At 38.6% G+C, this 18,703-nt stretch overlaps 1 protein-coding gene across 1 annotated transcript; it reads left to right on the forward strand.

Annotated features, from left to right (window-relative positions):
- Positions 1–523: 523 nt before the first annotated feature.
- On the forward strand, positions 524–14,622 carry CALM2 (calmodulin 2). Its single transcript, XM_059078346.2, has 6 exons — positions 524–668; positions 6,556–6,586; positions 12,112–12,255; positions 12,348–12,454; positions 12,895–13,030; positions 13,969–14,622. The coding sequence occupies exons 1-6, from the start codon at positions 666–668 to the stop codon at positions 13,995–13,997; spliced, it is 450 nt and encodes a 149-aa protein (XP_058934329.1). The 5' UTR covers positions 524–665; the 3' UTR covers positions 13,998–14,622.
- The last annotated feature ends 4,081 nt before the right edge of the window (positions 14,623–18,703 follow it).

An 18,703-nucleotide genomic window follows, 5' to 3' on the forward strand; every position in this document is an offset into this window, starting at 1 on the left:
GGGTTTCACTGGGTCTTTCAGCTTCATTCTTAATCGGCGTTTTCGTAGACCCCTATACCAGGGGCGGGAAAGTGTGCGTACGACTGTGGAGAGAAAGGATGGGTGGAGGAGGAAGACTCTCCAGCCAAGCGCAAAGCAAGCGACTCCGCCGCCTGGCGCAGTTGCCAAGACAGTGCGGCCAGGGCAGCAACGGCACAAACGGCAGAAACCACACCGCGTCCCGCCGGCGGTGCCTGCGAGCCCCAGTGACGCATTGCAGGTATGAACCAGCCAATCAGAGAGCGGTTCAACGATCGTCGCGTCACGCGTCGCTACCACGATGCTCTTCCGCGCCGCAAAGTAGCGCCTCTCAGGCGCGACTCCACCGGCCCTTCAACGGCTCGCTGGGAAGCGAAACCCACTTACGCCATCCGTTCGCCCCCCTCACTTTATCTCTTGTATCGTCGACCACACAACTGTGGACAAAGGGGTCTCGAGAGGAGTTGGAGTGGAGGGGTTGGCCGGGACTCGTTTGTGATGTTCCGTTATCTGGCGTGCGGCGGAGGGATCTGGCGGAGGGAGGTGTTTATGAGGCGCTGGGGGCGGAGGAGGAGAATTAGTCCGAGTGGAGCGAGCGAGCTGAGTGGTTGTGTAGTCGAGTCCCGGAGACCGGTAGCGCTTGCAGCATGGTGAGTGCGTCGCTAAGCTGCCGGCGCTCGGCCTGTGGGGGGAAGAGGCTGAAGCGAATTGACGAAAGAAAGGGAACTTGCCATCCTCACACCCTCCAGGAGTGGTTTTCGCCAGGGGGATGGCGCACATGAGGCTGGGGGCGCCCGCGGCCGTTGTGTCGCAGGTGCTTCCCCACCCCCCATTCTCCTCAGGGAGGTGTCCCCTAGTGTACTGGTGGCCGGGCGCATCGCCCCTGGCTCTGCGGAGCTCCTCAGGGGCTGGATGAGGATGGAGCGCGGGTGGGGGGCAGGTCGGCCCCCAGGGGAGGCGAGAGTGGAAGGGTGGGGGGGAGCAGGAGCGCAGAAGCTTTGGGTCGGGCATCTCGAAAGGTCAGCTCGGGGCCGGATTCAAAAGCCCAACGGACGGTTGGTGCGGACGCTAGGAAGCGCTTTTGTCCGCGCGCGGCCGCTTTGCGCCGAGGGAGCGGGCGGGAGCGCGCGAGGCCGTCAGCCCGCCGCCCTGCGGGTCAGGCCGGGAGGGGGCGAGGGGCGGGCGCGCTGTGTGGGCCGAGCCCGCGCGGCTCGGGGAGCGGCCGGGGGCGGGACGGGGCGGGCGCGGGGCTGGGGCCGCCGCCCGGCCGGCTAGGCTCGCGCCCCAGCTGCTGCGCTGGCACCTGCAGGACTGCGGAGGTCTGGGCGGCCCGCGGCGCTGCGAGGCCGGTCGTTCCGGCATAGGTTGGGGAGGGCAGCCTCGGCCGATTCCCATCCCCCTCTGGTGGCGCAAAGGAAGCTCGGCGAATCCTGATCCTTTTGCTCCCTCTGCTCCTTGAGACCTAATTCCACCTCCCAGGCTGGACATTTGAAATAAAAAAAAAAATTTTAAGTGGTTTTGTCGTTGAAGGAAATGGCTGTATATCTGAAGTAAGGCGCAGCCTCCCACTATTCATCTCGTTAGAGAAAGCCAGAGGCTTCAGCTAGGGTCTGAAAGGCATTTCCTGTTCACCTACCGAAAGCCAGCTCCGGGGTGACTGTCGTTCTGTTGTGAAAGTCGGTCTTACTCTCCTGTAACAATTGGAAGGAGGCCTTTAAGAAGGGCCATAGTCCTCTTCTTGAGTGCTCATGTGCACGCCGAAACGTTAAAGAAACGCTACCACACACAGTGTTGCCCCGGTCCAACCCCCTTGAAAATAACTGGTATTTCCGTAGAGAAAGTGCCAGATATCTTAACGTGCAGTTCACTTCATTTGTACAGTAACGGCTGTCAAAGACCGTCGTGAAAGAAGGGGGACAGGGAATTTTTAGAAGCATTTTCCTGTCGCTAGAGACCGGAACTCCAGTTCTTTCCTGTTTAAAAAAAAACAAAAAACTAATGAGGGCGGTAATTTGCAATACTTACTTTGTCGTTTCTTCTGCCAAGTGGTTACGGGAGATGGGTGTGTCCAGGAGGCAAGGTGACATCTTAAACAGGAGTTGGGAATCCTTGCCAGCTGAAACCTCCACCATGTATGGGTGTGGGGAGGAGTTCTCATTTGTTTGATGTACTCTTCCATCTTGATATTCTAAATTATTCTAAATTTGAATGTGCTGGTTGAGTTTACTTTTAGGTGAAACAGGGTGTACACTATAGGCATGTAATTAAGATTCAAAATTGTGGGATAAATTTTTTTTTTTAATTTTTCATATGAAAGGTAAGGTTTCTTCCTGATCAGTCTGATAATTGAATCAAGAGCTCAAATGGAGTTTCTTGGTGAGGCATAGAGTTTGTATCTATATCTACTCTTCGGGGTCCTTTGCCAAGGGTAGTTACTGTTCACATCATTGATGTTTTGGGGGGGGGGCTTCGGTTAGCTAAATTGACAGTCATTGTTAACTAATTTGGGAATTGTCCTCAGATAATTTTATAATTATAAGACCTGACGATTTAAAATTAGGACTCTGTAAAGTCAAAGAATGAACATGTATTTGATGTGGAAGTGGAATAAGTTTGCTCACATGGCTCTTGGGTTTACATATAGTTGATGCATGCTCATTGAAGGGAGATTGATTGCATTAAGAAGACTTGAGGCTGGGGTGATAAGTAAAAGATGTGAAGAGGTAGAAAATTTGGTGACTTCAGTCTAATTAAATATCCCATCGAGCAGCATGAAGATCTGTTTCTACTAGACTGAAGAAATTCACCAAGGCTCTATTAAAATATAGAAAGTTCTAGATTCAGCTAGAATGATCAAATTAGGCCTTTAGTAAAGGTAATTTTTAAGAAGTAATATCTTCTAGCATTTTCTCTTTGGGGCCAAGATGCCGTGTAAGTGCTGTTCTATCAGAATGAAAGGTATCTTAAACTACTGAAATAATTTAGAGATTGCTTTTGATATAGATAAAACAAATACCCTGATTTCTGAAATTGTAGAAAAATTTTTATTTATGAAGCCTTTGTTGTATCTAAGTAGCACTTGGAGTAAACAGGAATCAATGAAGGGTGGAAGTTTGTTTCATTTCAAGCCTGTGGACTGATAAATTTACTCAGATATGAATTTTGGATTATTTTTATACCACCTTTCACTAGATATGCTCCAAGGGTATCCATACCTACTTTTGAATGCCATTTGGGAAATGTTTAATAGGTATGTGATTTCCTTAAGGTCACACATGTGACCTTAAGGTCTAGATTAGTAGTGTTTTTCTCAGTGTTGACAGATCACCCGCATTTCTCCAAAATGCAGATTCTAGTCTAGTAGGTCTGAGGTGGAACCTGAGAGTGTACTGATGCCTGGGAGCTTTCTCTAGAGTTGACAAGAGCAGTAGGACGAATTACATCAATATTTGTAGAAACAAAGGAGTAAGAGCTAGTCATCTCTCTAGTGAGTTATTACTGAGACAAACACACATTTTGATGAGCTTGAGTTTTCCCAAAAGTATAATTCTTCTAGTTCTTCTACCAAGAAAATGACTCTCTCCATAGACAGAAATAAGAACCAAATTTATTTGTATTTCATTGGAAAAGGCTTACAGATTACAGTGCTAGGGAGCTTTGTGTTCTTGCTTTTAGTAGGCTTTAATCTGAATGTTGCTGATAAAGTTTATTTTAAAACCTTGAACTCTGGGTTAGTAGTAAATACAAAAAAATTGTCTAAGTTTCCTGAAACATTACAAGTAATATCCAGCACTTTCAGGCAATGTAACTTAGTCTCCTGTTTATTCCTTGAAGCTCATTTGTGATCTTTACTGAGATGGCAGACAGGATGGTGTGGGGCCATTAAAATTTTGACTTTTCAAGCAAAATTGGATAATTTTAAAGTTTTCTTCCTGAGGCCTTCTCAGCTTTCATACAAATGAGTCTTCTCAAAATCTCTTCCCGCACAACTTGTTGAGAGAAAAATCCCTGTTGTTTCTGCACATAGCAGTCATTCCTTCAGCTTTCACACATGGTGTAGTGTCTTCCACACATTTGGCTTAACTGGTCCTAAACTGATGTGTCCTGCCACATCTGTCCCTGGGCTTGCACCTTGTGGTTTCAGTTTGTGGAGGTAGATTTTCTCATCTTAAAGTTAACATGGAATGTGGTGAGTTTGCTGTAAAGGGCTTGATAATGCCCCACCTGTCTACCTTCTGTGTGGAAGTTGAACTAGTCAGGTTGGTGTTTAACATTACATTGTAGGTTCTTTGGTTAATTAATTTATATAAAATAGTTATATTTTGAACTCTTGGGGCTAGCCCTTTACATAGCTCCTCACTTACTGTGCACAATAACCCTGCAAGGTAGGTATTAATATTCTGTGTCACAGGTGAAGTTGACAATGAGAGGTTGAGTAACATGTCCAAGGTCACAGCTATTGAGTGTTAGAGCTGGGATACTGGCCCAGCGATGACTCAAAGCACCATGCTTTTTTCTTCCATCATGCCATGTTGCCCTTCTTTCAAAAATTATAGACGTCCAGCAGAATGGAATGAGACTAGAAGTAAATCATCTATAGCCTCTAACAAAGTAAAAATTAACTCAGTGGATTTACTGGATTTTAAATCTTATTTCTAGAGAAAACAATCGACTGATTTTATACCAAATACTTGGAGGATTGGGATTTGTAAGGATAAAAGTAGAAAATTTTTATAAACTTCTGCATTTGAGCTTAATTATCGGCTCTTCAGTTTTAAGTTACTAGACTATTGGCTTTTTTTCTTCTCTTTTTTCTAAAGCAATGAGTTGAGTTTGCATCAAGGTCAAATCAAAGTTGTTTATCAGGGAAAGAAACTTCTCCTTTTCTGGGTTTCTTCTCAAATGTTCTCGTGCTCTCTCCTAGGGAAAAAAATGTGATGCTATGCTGTATTAAGGTTTTATCCTTTCCAGGAGTGTGTTCATTTAAAATGAAGGAAACCAGGCAGTGTTTATTCTTCTTCTCATACCAATAAGTGAATGGATTAATCATAGTACACTTGACTTCTGTAGGTAGGAATATTAGATAGGAGGCTATTTCTTGTCAGTGCCTCTGGATATATGTACCAATAAGCAATGAAATGACCAAGGATGAAGGCCACATGAAGAACAAGGAGGCTTGTTATTTTGCAGATATTTTTATTATATTATGGTGTGCTCTGATTTTAAAATTGAAGGTATTGGATATGTCTGACACCTTAGTGTTTAATTCTGACTCTACTAGTTAGTAGTTTTGTACTCCTGCTCTCTGAAATTTAACCTGAGCCTCTCTCCCCATCTGTAAGATAGGGTATTAATGATATTATTAATGCCATTAAGGGTTGTTGTGAAGATTGAATAAAAACAACATATATAATGGGTTTTAGCAAGTGCCTGAATGTGTTTTTTAAGTAAAAACAAGTAACTTTTCTCCATTTGCTAAAAACATCACAAATCTTATGCTCACTTTGGAATTTGAAACATCAAGAGAAAATAAGTAGCTGGACTTAACATTTTGTAAGTAATGTACGTCAAATATTCAGAATCCTGGATTCTCTGCAGTTGCATGGCAGGTGAGGAGGAGTAAAAACTGGTACCTTTCATGTTGCTCCAACCAGGACAGCTTGGATTTTTGTCTTTTTGATAGTTTTGCTTAGTAATTTTGTTGTTGTTGTTGAGGTTTGGAAAATCACATATATGTCCAAGTGAAGTATTTAGCCACTTACAGGGGAATTTTAAATGTAGTCCTTGTTCATTATTTTTGATTCAATGGAGATTTCTGGTATTAATGGTTTGTATTTACCTGAGGAGGTAAACTTAAGTTTAAATATCTTAATTTTGTAAAAGGAAACATCTATCCTTGCTTTAGAAGAATACCAATTCCAATTAAACTTTCTAGTATGCTAGATTTGTTTTTTAAAAATTTGTGTAAAATTAGACTTTCAAACGTATTCTGAAATATTTTCGTATCTTAAACTCGGGGGTGAGTTAGCTTAGCTTTGAAGATAAGATGTGTGCATTTTCTGCCCACCTGTGTTTGGTACTAAGGAATGTTGAACTAAGTAAAGTTTATGGAACAGGGTGAACCTTGAATGTTTTTTTTGTTTTTAATTTTTGTTTATTTAATTATTTATGGCTGGGTTGGGTCTTCGTTGCTGCATGCAGGCATTCTCTAGTTGTAGCGAAATACAGGCTATTCTTTGTTGCGGTGCGCGTGCTTCTCATTGTGGCAGCTTGTTGTGGAGCACGGGCTGTAGACACGTGGGCTTCAGTAGTTGCAGCACATGGGCTCAATAGTTGTGGCACACAGACTTAGTTGCTCCGCAGCATGTGGGATCTTCCTGGACCAGGGGTCAAACCCTTGTCCCCTGCATTGGCAGGTGGATTCTTAACCACTGCACCACCAGGGAAGTCCCACCTTGAATGTTTTTAAACTTGTTTCTGTAAGTGTTAAACTACATACTCTCAAGCCACTTAACTATTTCTTTGATCTCTTTGTAGGCTGACCAGCTGACTGAAGAGCAGATTGCAGGTGAGAAATAACTTTACTAGATTATACCCGTTGGATTTTATTATAAATTGATTTGCTCTTCTCAAAATAAGGTACTTGTACGACAGAATTAACTTTGATTTGTGTAGTAGATGGTAACAAATGAGTGTAATACAGTAATTGAATCTACTCTGGCAAGTGAGAAAGTAAACTTGACTATGAAAGATGTGTGGGGCTAACTGTAATTAAAGACATGTTTTTAGGTTATGTGGATATATTTTTGAGCCTGGTAGGGGTGGTCTTTGTTTTTCTTAAAGATTATCTTGCTGTAAAACATGAATTCTGGGCAGTTTTTAATACTTCAGCTTCATATCAGTCTCCATAGGAAAAGAGGCCAAACAGTAGTTAATAGGTAACTTGAAATGTAAAATCAGAAAATGAATGTTAAATTAACCCTGGTTTAAAGTAGCTAATATTTTAACCTTAGCATTGCATATATGGTCATTCAGGGAATAACCATTTCTCTAGTGAAAAACTTAGGTCCAAAAGTTAGCATTCTACTTTACAGATGTAGTAATTTGAATTTTATCTTAAAAAGCAGTGACAGCTGTTGAAATCAGTTTTAAGTTTTGTATCCTTTGATTTGCTATGGAATTATGTGAAATTGCTACATAAAACTTCATGAGTTGTTGTCAGTATGCCGAACCATTAGTACTTTTGATTTTATTCTACTACTTTGAGATGGCTAGTTAACATCAAAATTTGGGGGGAACTTAATAAATGGTGTTTTGTTTTTTTGATTGCAGTGTTGAAATGCTTTTCAAACTCTATTCCTTGACTTTAATTTATAGACTTATTAACAAAAGCATCAAGCAGTTTTGACTGCCATAGTTTTCCTGGTAGGCGAGGAATTTCAAGAGCTCAGAATCTCTAAAGCTTTTTTTTTTTTTTTTTTTTTTTTTTTAATGCTAGAGTAAACTGAGAAAATCCAGTTGGAACTGAGCTATGTAGCCCATTTAAAGTAAGCTCCACCCCTCATACACAAATTTGGTGGAGCCAGAAATCATTAGTCTCCTCAAATACTCATCACAAAATAATATTTGCTAGGAGTGTGTAAAGTAGAAAGCTATTGGCATTAAGGACCAATTTAAGCAGGTTTTATTTTTATTTCTTACTGTGTGCATTTGACTTAAACTGGGAATTTGCTTTTTAGGGTTGGTAAACTTGCATGTATAGGGTCATGTATAGGGTGTGTTGAAGTAGTCAAGCACAGCTTTGGAAATAATTTCTTTCTTTTATAAGCGTATTGATGAAATGTAAGTTATTCTGGAATAGTTTTCTATATAATGTCTTGAGGAAATGACTTGGGGTATTATTTCCACTCTTTAAGTTCTTATCTTCTCTAACACACCTGTCTTTGCCTTTCATTTCTCGGTAGTCCCAGTCAGGTAGTTCTGCGTGGCACAGCATGTTCACTTCAGGATAGAAAATGTATTACTCAAGTCACATAGTTGATGCTCATTACTCCTCTCCCAAACACACATGCAACTCTTTTAAAAAGTAGTTTGTGTCTGTTAATATAAGAGGCTCAATCCTCTGGCTGATTGCATTTTTGTAAAGAATACTTGTTGTTCATGAAACATTGTCTTTAAGATAAATTCTGTCTTTTCATTGGTTCCTATCATACAATTAAATTTCTAGTGAGAGTGGTAGGAAAATCTATTTTAGGTTCCTTCCATACCCTGCCTTTTCCTAGGCTTTTAATAAAGCTGTTCTTGGACCCTAGGTTTTAGTGAACCTTTAAGGTAGAGGAGCCAAAGCTTTTATGCTGTTAAAATAAAAATCCTGTGAAATCGGGGACCTTTTTATTTCCTCTTGTATCCCAAGTACCTCCCCACAGTAAGGACTGAATAATTTTTTTTTTTTGGCCATTTAGTTTTATTAAATTCCCTTAAACTTTGAATAAATATTTCTTGAATAGATAAATTTTCAAAGAGGTATGCCACTCATATATGTTCTAGAACAGTACCTACCCTATTCCTAAGAATTATTCTGCCTCCTCCCAAAGTCCCCTCTCAATGTCTACCTTTGAGGTGAAGGCAAAAATTTTTTTTAATCTGGTAAATTGTAATTGCTGGTAACCAGTTAATATCTTAGAGTCTTAGCTCTACTTGTGTTAACAAGCTTCATACATATAATGCAAGGTTGAATATACTGAGGTACTTTTTCAGTTGGCTTTATCTTCATCTGATAATCATTACTACTTCAGATTTGAAATTCCTCTAACAAATAACTTAATCTAGAAAAAAGTATGCTTATTGTTTAGGTGAAGTTTCTAGAGTTGTTTACGTTACCCTGGTCTTAAAGAGCAATCCAGAACAGTCTAGTGTGATATCACTAACAATTTAGTTTTGTTGATGACTCTGCCATGATGTCATTAGTTGTTGGTATTTAATATTTAAAGGAAAAATGTAAAAGAATTTTTTTTTCTTTAAAGAAATTTATGCCTAAACCATTAAACTTTTAAAGTTCAGTGTAGGGATAAAACTTATTTGATAAAAAAGTACTAATCTCAACAATAAAGGTTTGGTACATGGCCTTTAAAGGATTAATAAGTTCAGAATTTTATAAATAAATAGAAATTGATAAACAGGCATTTATTTGATTTTTCTTGTGATTGTTTCATGATGACCTGTTTTAATAGAATTATAAGTTTATGTAAAAAATATTTAGAAAAGTATCTTGGGGTTGCTAATGAACAAATAAAACAAGTAATAGTGTATGATTTCTGAAAGTTTCAACTTGGGCATAAGTAGAATGGATTTGGGGAGGTTCCATTAATTATGTTGAAGATAGCTGTTCTGTGACATTCAGGACCTGTTGTTTATCTTAACGTGTATTGAGGTTTTGACTCCTAGGTTTATATTCAGTTCATTCCTGGGAAATACTGTTTAGAATGATATGCTTCTATATGTTAAGATTAAACTGCTCTGAAGCACAAGTGGAGAGCTATAAAAGCAGGTGAAATAAAATTGTACTTTTCAGTTTATTATTTTAAGTTTTTGCAGGTGTTTCTGCCTCTTTAGTGTAAAAATACAAATAGAGATTTGGAATAAGCCTTGACCTTCAAAGTATTTTTATTTATTCCTATTTGTATGCATGAAGTAAACACTAGTTACAGCATAGAAATGATTTTATTTTCTGTTTTTCACTTATTCCAGCAAATATTTTAAGAGTTATTAGATGTTTAAACTTCTTGAAATTTAGAACACACATACATAAACTTATAGCATGCATTTTTCAGAATTTGTCCTTTAAGTTAAATCATTTAGTAAAATGATTATGGCTAGTTATACTGGGAATTTTTGTACATAATGGTGGTGTTACACGATAACTGTATGATAGCAGAGAATGTAATGTAAATAAATACAAATCTCTAAGTACTTTAATTTTCTTGGAGCCTAAGTTATTAGGTGGTAGATGCTACTGTGTTCCAAACCTAATAGTTTATATATTTCTAGACAGTATTTGTACATCCTGTTTTTTTAAAAAACCTGAGTGTAAAATGGAAACGTTTTCATCAAATTCTGCTATTTGTAGGACTCTGATTTATTTTTGTCATTGGGTTGGTCTAGGTTAGTACTGCATATTTTTGTAAGATCAGTCAGTAGTTTGGTACTAAGCTTCTGATATCAGGTGAGTTCCTCTGAAGACAAGTAATATTTAAATGGAGTGGAATGTTTAGCACTCAGCAGTAGTAAGTGGCACTTACTACTTACTGAGTGTAGCAAACTATAACTAGTCAGTGATACCTGATCTAAAGCTAAGCAATTAAAAGAATCAAAGCAGAAGAAAATAATGTGATAATCCAAAAAGGTAATAGGACTCAGGTAGTTGTGTGGGTAATTTTAAATAAAGAATCCATTTGGAGGCTATTGTGATAGTCCAGGTAAAAGACGATAGGGTCATTAGCCAAAATGTTAGATGTAGAGATGAGCAAAGAATCAGGCAATATTTAAATAGCAGAATTCCATCAGGCCTTGACAGGTTTCAGGGAAAAAGAATTAAGGTGGCTTTTGTTTGCATTCCTAGGGTTGCTGAGGAGTATAGAATTGATTTTCATTAAGTCTTCCTTGAGGTCAGCCAGGGAAGATGTCCTGTAGGAGTGAGAAGTAAAAATATTACGTTGAGAGTGATGAGTGGACTAAAGATGTGAAGTCTTCATTATTAGTGGGCATAGATGAAATAGCCAAGGAGAGAAAAAAGGATAAGAAAATTGGTCACATCTATATGTAAGAGACAAATAGGAGCAAGACCCTTTGGCAGTAGGAGGTAGAAGGTAAATTACTGTTGTGAAAGCCAAGAGAAGTTTGGGAGTTTTCCAGTGTAGTTGTGGATGCTGCAGGAAAATGAGACCATCTTTTTCTTGACATTTATTAAGTACTTATTTGCCAGCCATAGTTCTAAGTGCTTTACCTATACTAATTCTTAAATTTAGGAAGTAGGGTAGGTACAGTTATCCCCATTTAACACACATGAGAAAGCTGAGGCAGAAAATTTGCCCAGGGTTATTTATATTACTAGTAAATGGCAGAGCTGGAATTTTCTAGCCCAGGCAGTTGAGGTCCAAAGTCCGCTTTTAGTTTTGTGCTGTATGCTTTTGTGTTTGCTTGCTAATACCTTTGCTAGCTTTGTTAACTAACTCATTTATATGCCCTTGCACTACCAAATTAAATCTCTGCTATAGTTTCTCTGTATTCGGGTATTCTGGACTGTTGCTCCAATAGCTTTCCATGTAATCTAGTGGTGAATTGAAAGCAACATAATTTCACAAGAAGATCTAAAAGATTTTAGGCAATAATATATCTCACTCTATTATAAGCTTCGACTTCATATTCTGAAGAAAGGTCTAAATTTTGTTTTCAGTGATACAGCACTTAGTTAAAACTGGCCATTCCTATCTTGATCATCCCATTGTTAACATCATCATAATTTGGTGATAGTCCCTTCTATCTTCCAGAAAAGGAAGCTAGCCTATTGCAGGTTGTTCTGAAGTTCAAAGTTTATGTTTTTAATTTAGTAGGTGATTAAATAGACTTAATTTTAACTTTGGGGATTACTGTAAGTACTACAGTTGCTATATAGAAGTATGTATTTGGTAACTGGTTTTCCTTTTCTATTCTGAGTGTAGGTTAGATCTGTAATTTTGAATTGTGTTCCACAGAGCAGCTTCAACAGAAAATAGAGAAGCCAGTCATCTGGGGCTTTGAGTGTTTTCCTCTTTCAACAATAATTTGACTTTTATCTGGACTGGATTCTGGAGTTCCCTGTAAGATTTTAGATGAAAAAACTCTCAGGTAGATCAATATATGAGCATATGATTAGCTAAAAATGTTTGAAATACCACAAGGTTTCCCCACCTAATCCTTCAAGAATCAAAATCCCATTTCAGGTCCTATCTTTTTATATATATGTTTGCTTTGACGGTTGATTAATACATTTCATTTAGGAGGTTACTTTTTTATTGTTAACCTGTACATTTGGATTGTGGTCTCTCTTTCAAACAGAATTCAAAGAAGCTTTTTCACTATTTGACAAGGATGGTGATGGAACTATAACAACAAAGGAGTTGGGAACTGTAATGAGGTCTCTTGGGCAGAATCCCACAGAAGCAGAGTTACAGGACATGATTAATGAGGTGGATGCTGATGGTAAGTCTTTAGTTTCAGGGTTTGGGAAGGGGGAGTTGAAGAAGTGGCATTTAAGTTCTGTTGTAATGTTTCAACTAAACAAACCATTTCAGGTAATGGCACAATTGACTTCCCGGAATTTCTGACAATGATGGCAAGAAAAATGAAAGACACAGACAGTGAAGAAGAAATTAGAGAAGCATTCCGTGTGTTTGATAAGGTAAGTATCCAAAGACTGAATTTGTTCAGTTTTAATTTGAGGATAATAATAATTTAATTTGAGGATAAAAAGATATCAGGACCTCTTAATCTGTGAAGACTTGGTTTTTTGATGATTTATCAACATATTTTAATATCAAGCAAAAGCTTTTTAAGAATTCAGTGTAGACGGAGGTTTCCTAATTACATAAATATTGCATTAGTTTTGTGGCAAAAGAGGCATCACTTGACTTTGGAACAAAGAAATTGTGATTTCAACATAGGATATCCTGCTTGACTCTCAGTGACATTTAATATATAGGTCAGCTATTTGTAAACTCTCTTTAGTTTGTATAGATTACTAAAGTATATTTTGCTCCCTAATGTGAAGTTTAATAAACTACTGCTCCAACTCGTTATGTCTATAATTTTGCTTAGACATTTTACTAAATTTTTTTGTAGGATGGTAATGGCTATATTAGTGCAGCAGAGCTTCGCCATGTGATGACAAACCTTGGAGAGAAGTTAACAGATGAAGAGGTTGATGAAATGATCAGGGAAGCAGATATTGATGGTGATGGTCAAGTAAACTATGAAGGTAAGTCTTTCACTGTCACTGCCTTATTCTGTGCTTTGACTTCAAGGTAGAGGTTCTTGTTAGGTATCTGATAGGTCAAAATTAGTGACTCCCCCCGCCCCCCCCAGAAATGGAGATGCTAAAACAGTTACTGATATTTACTAACCTTTTGCTATTCAGACTGTTGTGTACAGATTAGGCAACATCATTGTCACCTGAGAACTTTTTGGAACTATTTATTATTAGATCCTACCCCTTTACTTGGAATCTACATTTTAATAAGATTCCTGGGTGATTTCATAATGCACATTAAAGTTTGAGAAGCTGGGCTTCCCTGGTGGCGCAGTGGTTGAGAATCCGCCTGCTGATGCAGGGGACACGGGTTCGTGCCCCAGTCCGGGAAGATCCCACATGCCGTGGAGCCGCGGAGCCTGCGCGTCCGGAGCTTGTGCTCCGCAACGGGAGAGGCCACAACAGTGAGAGGCCCGCGTACCGCAAAAAAAAAAAAAAGTTTGAGAAGCACTGCACTCCAAACTATGATAAAACAATTTTTGTTAACAATTGTGGAACAGTGTGGAAAGCTTCTTCAAACTTATTTCAAGATCCTCAAAATTAAGGTGACTTTCTTTCCTTGGATTCTCCTTCCCTCTAATTAACTTTAAGTCTAAAATTATACATGCTTCAGTTCAGAAGTATCATATATGATATTGAGCTAAGAGCAAGAATGCTTTTTATTTGTAATAGCTTATCTAAAGCATTAATTTGGTTTATTCATTAATAATCATAAATAAATTCGGTTTATGAAGGTCCAGCCTTGGCAGTGAACTAGCTTTCCTCTGTACTTATGATAATTTTGAGGAAAGAAAGGGGAATGGAGACTGCTGAATGATTGAGTAAATGTGATTGGTTTTTTCAGACTTTTGCCATTGACTTAACATTTTTGTGTACTTCTTTTTCAGAGTTTGTACAAATGATGACAGCAAAGTGAAGACATTGTACAGAATGTGTTAAATTTCTTGTACAAAATTGTTTATTTGCCTTTTCTTTGTTTGTAACTTATCTGTAAAAGGTTTCCCCCTATTGTCAAAAAAAATATGCATGTATAGTAATTAGGACTTCATTCCTCCATGTTTTCTTCCCTTATCTTACTGTCATTGTCCTGAAACCTTATTTTAGAAAAATTGATCAAGTAACATGTTGCATGTGGCTTACTCTGGATATATCTAATAAGCCCTTCTGCACATCTAAACTTAGATGGAGTTGGTCAAATGAGGGAACATCTGGGTTATGCCTTTTTTTTTTTAAGTAGTTTTCTTTAGGAACTGTCAGCATGTTGTTGTTGAAGTGTGGAGTTGTAACTCTGCGTGGACTATGGACAGTCAACAATATGTACTTAAAAGTTGCACTATTGCAAAACGGGTGTTTTATCCAGGTACTCGTACACTATTTTTTTGTACTGCTGGTCCTGTACCAGAAACATTTTCTTTTATTGTTACTTGCTTTTTAAACTTTGTTTTAGCCACTTAAAGAAAATCTGCTTATGGCACAATTTGCCTCAAATCCATTCCAAGTTGTATATTTGTTTTCCAATAAAAAAATTACAATTTACCCAACTGTTGCTCTGAATCTGAGTCATTTAATTAACTTGAGGTTAAATAATTTTGAGAATCAAGTGGGGAGGTGGTTTCTACTTGGTATAATTTAAGTTTAGATAAGTAATTTTTTTGACTACTTAAGACTTTGGTTTTTAAATTATGATACTTCCTTCAAAAGGTTTAAGTGAAAGATTAAGAAACCTTTTGTAAGTGTACCTAGCATGGGGACTGGCATAAGGTAGGTGTTCAGTGTTGCTGCCTACCTTTTTAATATATTTTTCAACTTTGGCATTTGTTTATGCATATAGACTTCAGCCATGCAGTGATTTTTTTAAATGTTTGTGTTTAAAAACACAAAAAATCCAAATGGGGGGTGAGTAATTATGTTTTTGCCTCTATTTTTTAATGTTTTACTCAGTGCTTTTTAATTCTACTACCAGAAAACAAAGGAGAATTTTCAGTTGTGCCTGCCTATCTGCAACATACTTTACAAATAAGATATCTTTAATAGTGGATTGACAGTAACTAAACCTTGTTTTAGTATTTGCTTGCTTCTAAACTATTGCTTTCTCTATAAACTACTCAAAAGGTGGTTATCAGGGTTTCTGTTTTTCTAACTACCTTTTAAATACTTAAGGAAAGATTGCATAGCAAAGCAGAGCCAAGATTAAAACATTTAAGTATAATTGTTACTTGATTATTACAGCCACAAGGTTTTTAATTTCCCAGGGGCGCAATTTGTTTACTGTGCATCTTTGACTAATATCACTGTTATTAGTTCTACAGGAAAATGGAAAACTGGATGGTCAGTGAAGGAAAAGAGTTGAGTATGTTTTAGGTAGGATGAGGGAAGTTAACAGGAATTGATCATCCTAACAATATTATTACATGTTAGGTAGGCAGTACTAATTAGGAAGAGCTTCATTAGATGTAAGAGTTTAGTCAAAGGTGGGAGAAGATTCATGTGTCTAGCTGTTGAGGCACATTAATCTCCAGAATATTAAACATGGGCTTTGGAGTTTTATTGCAACAGTATTCAGATCATTGTATAACTTTGAAGAGGTCAGTATTACCTGAGCCTTGGTTATCTTACCTGTAAAATGGGTGTAATTTACCCAGCTGGTTTCTAACTTTGTTTTTATAATAATGTTAGGTAAAGCACTTAGCGTAGTTCCTGGTATTTGCATTAAGTGTTCAATCTATGCTGTTAAATCAGTTATGATCCTTGTAAAATGAGGGAATTGGGCAAAGTTAATATTGGTGCTTTTCCAGTTCCAATGGTTTGAAGTAAAGTTGTTGATAACAAGGTGGAAGGGGAAAACACGTTTTTGGGGTACTTTGGTGTGTCATGTTACTGGTTTTATATTCTTGTAATCTTCATGAGTAAGCATTACATAATCTTACTCAAATCAGGACTATAATTTTAAAACCTTATCTTCAAATCTTACCCATATTACCTGTTTTATATTAGCAGTGTCATGGTAATTGATGATTCTTTTTCCAAATACTGTCTGTAGCATGTTTGCTTTCAGGTGATTCTAACCTAAACTATCGCTGTTGCAGTTAAAAGTGATCCTGGAATATGTAGAATATGAAGTATTTTACCTAGAGTTTTTATTAAAAATCTGATGCGTAGCAGAGGCACTGTTGACCTCTATGAAGTGTAGTCTCGTATTTGCAAAGAGAAATGGTTCCTCCCTTTAAAACTGCTGTAATGATAACCTGAAAATAAATCTTAAACTTTTCTCAGTGGTATTATGCAAGACGGTGTTTTCTTAAGGGGACATTTTGTTTATTCTACATACTTAGTCTGTTTTATTGGTAAAGTCCTTGAAATCATTTACCCATGCTGTTTCTATTTTTGCGATACCCAAAACTACTTTCTCATCTAGGTGTTTCCTTATCTTTCACGTCTTGCATGGGTTTCTGGACTTCTCTGTACCTTTTATCATATTCAGTCTCTAGGGTACCAGTCCCTAGTCTGCTGAGCCAGTTTTACAGGCTGAGCCAAAATAAGAAAATGAAATGAGGCACAGTGACGGACTGGCTTAATCAGTTTTGTGAAAGTTCTGTTTTTTACTTGTCTCTTGGTCTTAGTATTTCAGTTTTTGATTTCAAACCTGGTGCCTGGCTCCTCCCCTCCCCATTTTTCCTATTTTTAAGGCTGTGTTAAATGAATTCAGAATCCCAGTATTTCAAGAGAAACTTAATGGCGTCCTCCTGTCTCTTGCTACTCAAAAAGTCACCCGCAGAATCACCTGTGAGCTTGTTAGAGATGTGGAAGGTTAGGCCCTGCCCTAGAATCTCAATCAGAATTTTTAACATTATTTCCTGGTATCTGTATGTATATTAGTTTTTGAAAACCACTACTGTAAGTCCATCCTCTGGTTTTATTTATATAAGGAAAACTTAACAAATATTTAATTCTTCCTGTGTTCAAAGGGTTGAGAATTAAGACAAAAACCTGTGTTCTGCATATGTTTAAATTTAGGGGAGACATGATTTGTCACAATGAGTCCTGCAATAGAGGAACAGTCCTTTGGGGTATGAGGGATTAGTCCTAGGAGGACTTCTCTGAGGAGCTGACCCTTGAGGTTTGCCAGGCCATCGAAGAAGAGAATAGCATATCAGGCAGAAGGGCTAGCATATGGGGAGACAATAGAAGTGTGAAGATGGCATGTTTGCGATTTGCAAGTATACATCAGATCATGAGGTTCTAATGAGGTGAGACTGGATTGTAAATTTGTAGATTTTGGTTTTATCCTAAAGGCAGTGATTATATGTTTTGAATGCATTGCGCCAGATGTGGTTCCAGACATTTCACTCAAGTTAATCACCCCATGTAGGTACCGATATATTATCACCTCCTTATAGACAAAGAAGCACAATAAATCAGCAAATGCAGCCAGGGAGAGGAATAATCAGTGCAATGATGACAAATAGAGGTCAAGTTTGCTAAGAGCCTGAAAAATCCCCATTGGATTTGGCAACTAGATAACTGGCTAGCTTAGTTACTAAATGCAATTTTAACTGAAAGGTGCCTGCACATGTCAGATTAAGATGGTTTTAGGAAAGTATGGGGGTGGGGGTGAGGAAAGAATTGAATCCACATTACTCTTGAAAGTTTGTGAACGGAAGCAGAAACTCCATGGTGTAGTGGACAGTGGGGCACTGGAGTCAGACCTGGATTTGAACTCTGGCTCTGCCACTTCTATGTGATGCAGAGTAAGCTGTGCTAAACTGTCCAAGGAAGCTTGTTTCCTTGTTCATAAATGGGATTAATACCTACTTCACAGGGTCGTTTTGAGGATTAAATATATGTGAAATATCTGGAACACAGCAGATACTCCATGAAATGGAACTGTTAAGCTTAAAGGGACGTTTGTTTTTAAAGATGGTAATGTTTATAGGTTGAGAAGCTACAGCCGAGAGAGGTTGAAAATGAAGAGGGTCTATATGGATGGTAAAGGGTAATCCGTGGTTTTACAGCCTGTTGTGTCTAGTACTCCACTTCTCATAAGTGACAGCCCCCCCGCCCCGGGCTTCCCTGATGGCGCAGTGGTTGAGAGTACGCCTGCCGATGCAGGGGACGCGGGTTTGTGCCCTAGTCCGGGAGGATCCCACATGCCGCGGAGCCTGCGCGTCCGGAGCCTGTGCTCCGCAATGGGAGAGGCCACAAGAGTGAGGCCCGCGTACCGCAAAAAAAAAAAAAAAAAAAAAAAAATTGACACCCCCAGAATTTCCATCTGGAGGAGTTTAGAAATAATCTTAGGAAGTGGGTGCTATCCAAGGGGGGGAGGTGGTGGTGGAATGAACGGGGAGATTGGGATTGACATGTATACACTAAAATGTATAAAATAGGTAACTAATAAGAACGTGCTGCATAAAAAAATAAAATTCAAAAAATAAAGTGGGTGCTGAGGTTGATTTTTGCCTTAAATCTAAGTATACGTATCAAGCATGAGGTGATTTGGGAAAGGGCTGATGGAGATCCTGGGGCGCTTTAGCCTTTGCAGGTCTCCCTTGGCACAGATACTTGCCGAGGGCTCTCTGGAGACTCCCGCGCTCTTTAGGTTTCCATACCACGCATGCGCCTGAC

The sequence above is a fragment of the Kogia breviceps genome, chromosome 11 (genome assembly GCF_026419965.1).
Source record: "Kogia breviceps isolate mKogBre1 chromosome 11, mKogBre1 haplotype 1, whole genome shotgun sequence".
Classification (NCBI taxonomy): Eukaryota; Metazoa; Chordata; class Mammalia; order Artiodactyla; family Physeteridae; genus Kogia; species Kogia breviceps.

Coding starts and splice junctions, on each gene's coding strand:
- CALM2 (XM_059078346.2), top strand. Junction 12,455..12,894: donor CATTCCGTGTGTTTGATAAG/GTAAGTATCCAA, acceptor ATTTTTTTGTAG/GATGGTAATGGCTATATTAG. Junction 13,031..13,968: donor TGGTCAAGTAAACTATGAAG/GTAAGTCTTTCA, acceptor CTTCTTTTTCAG/AGTTTGTACAAATGATGACA.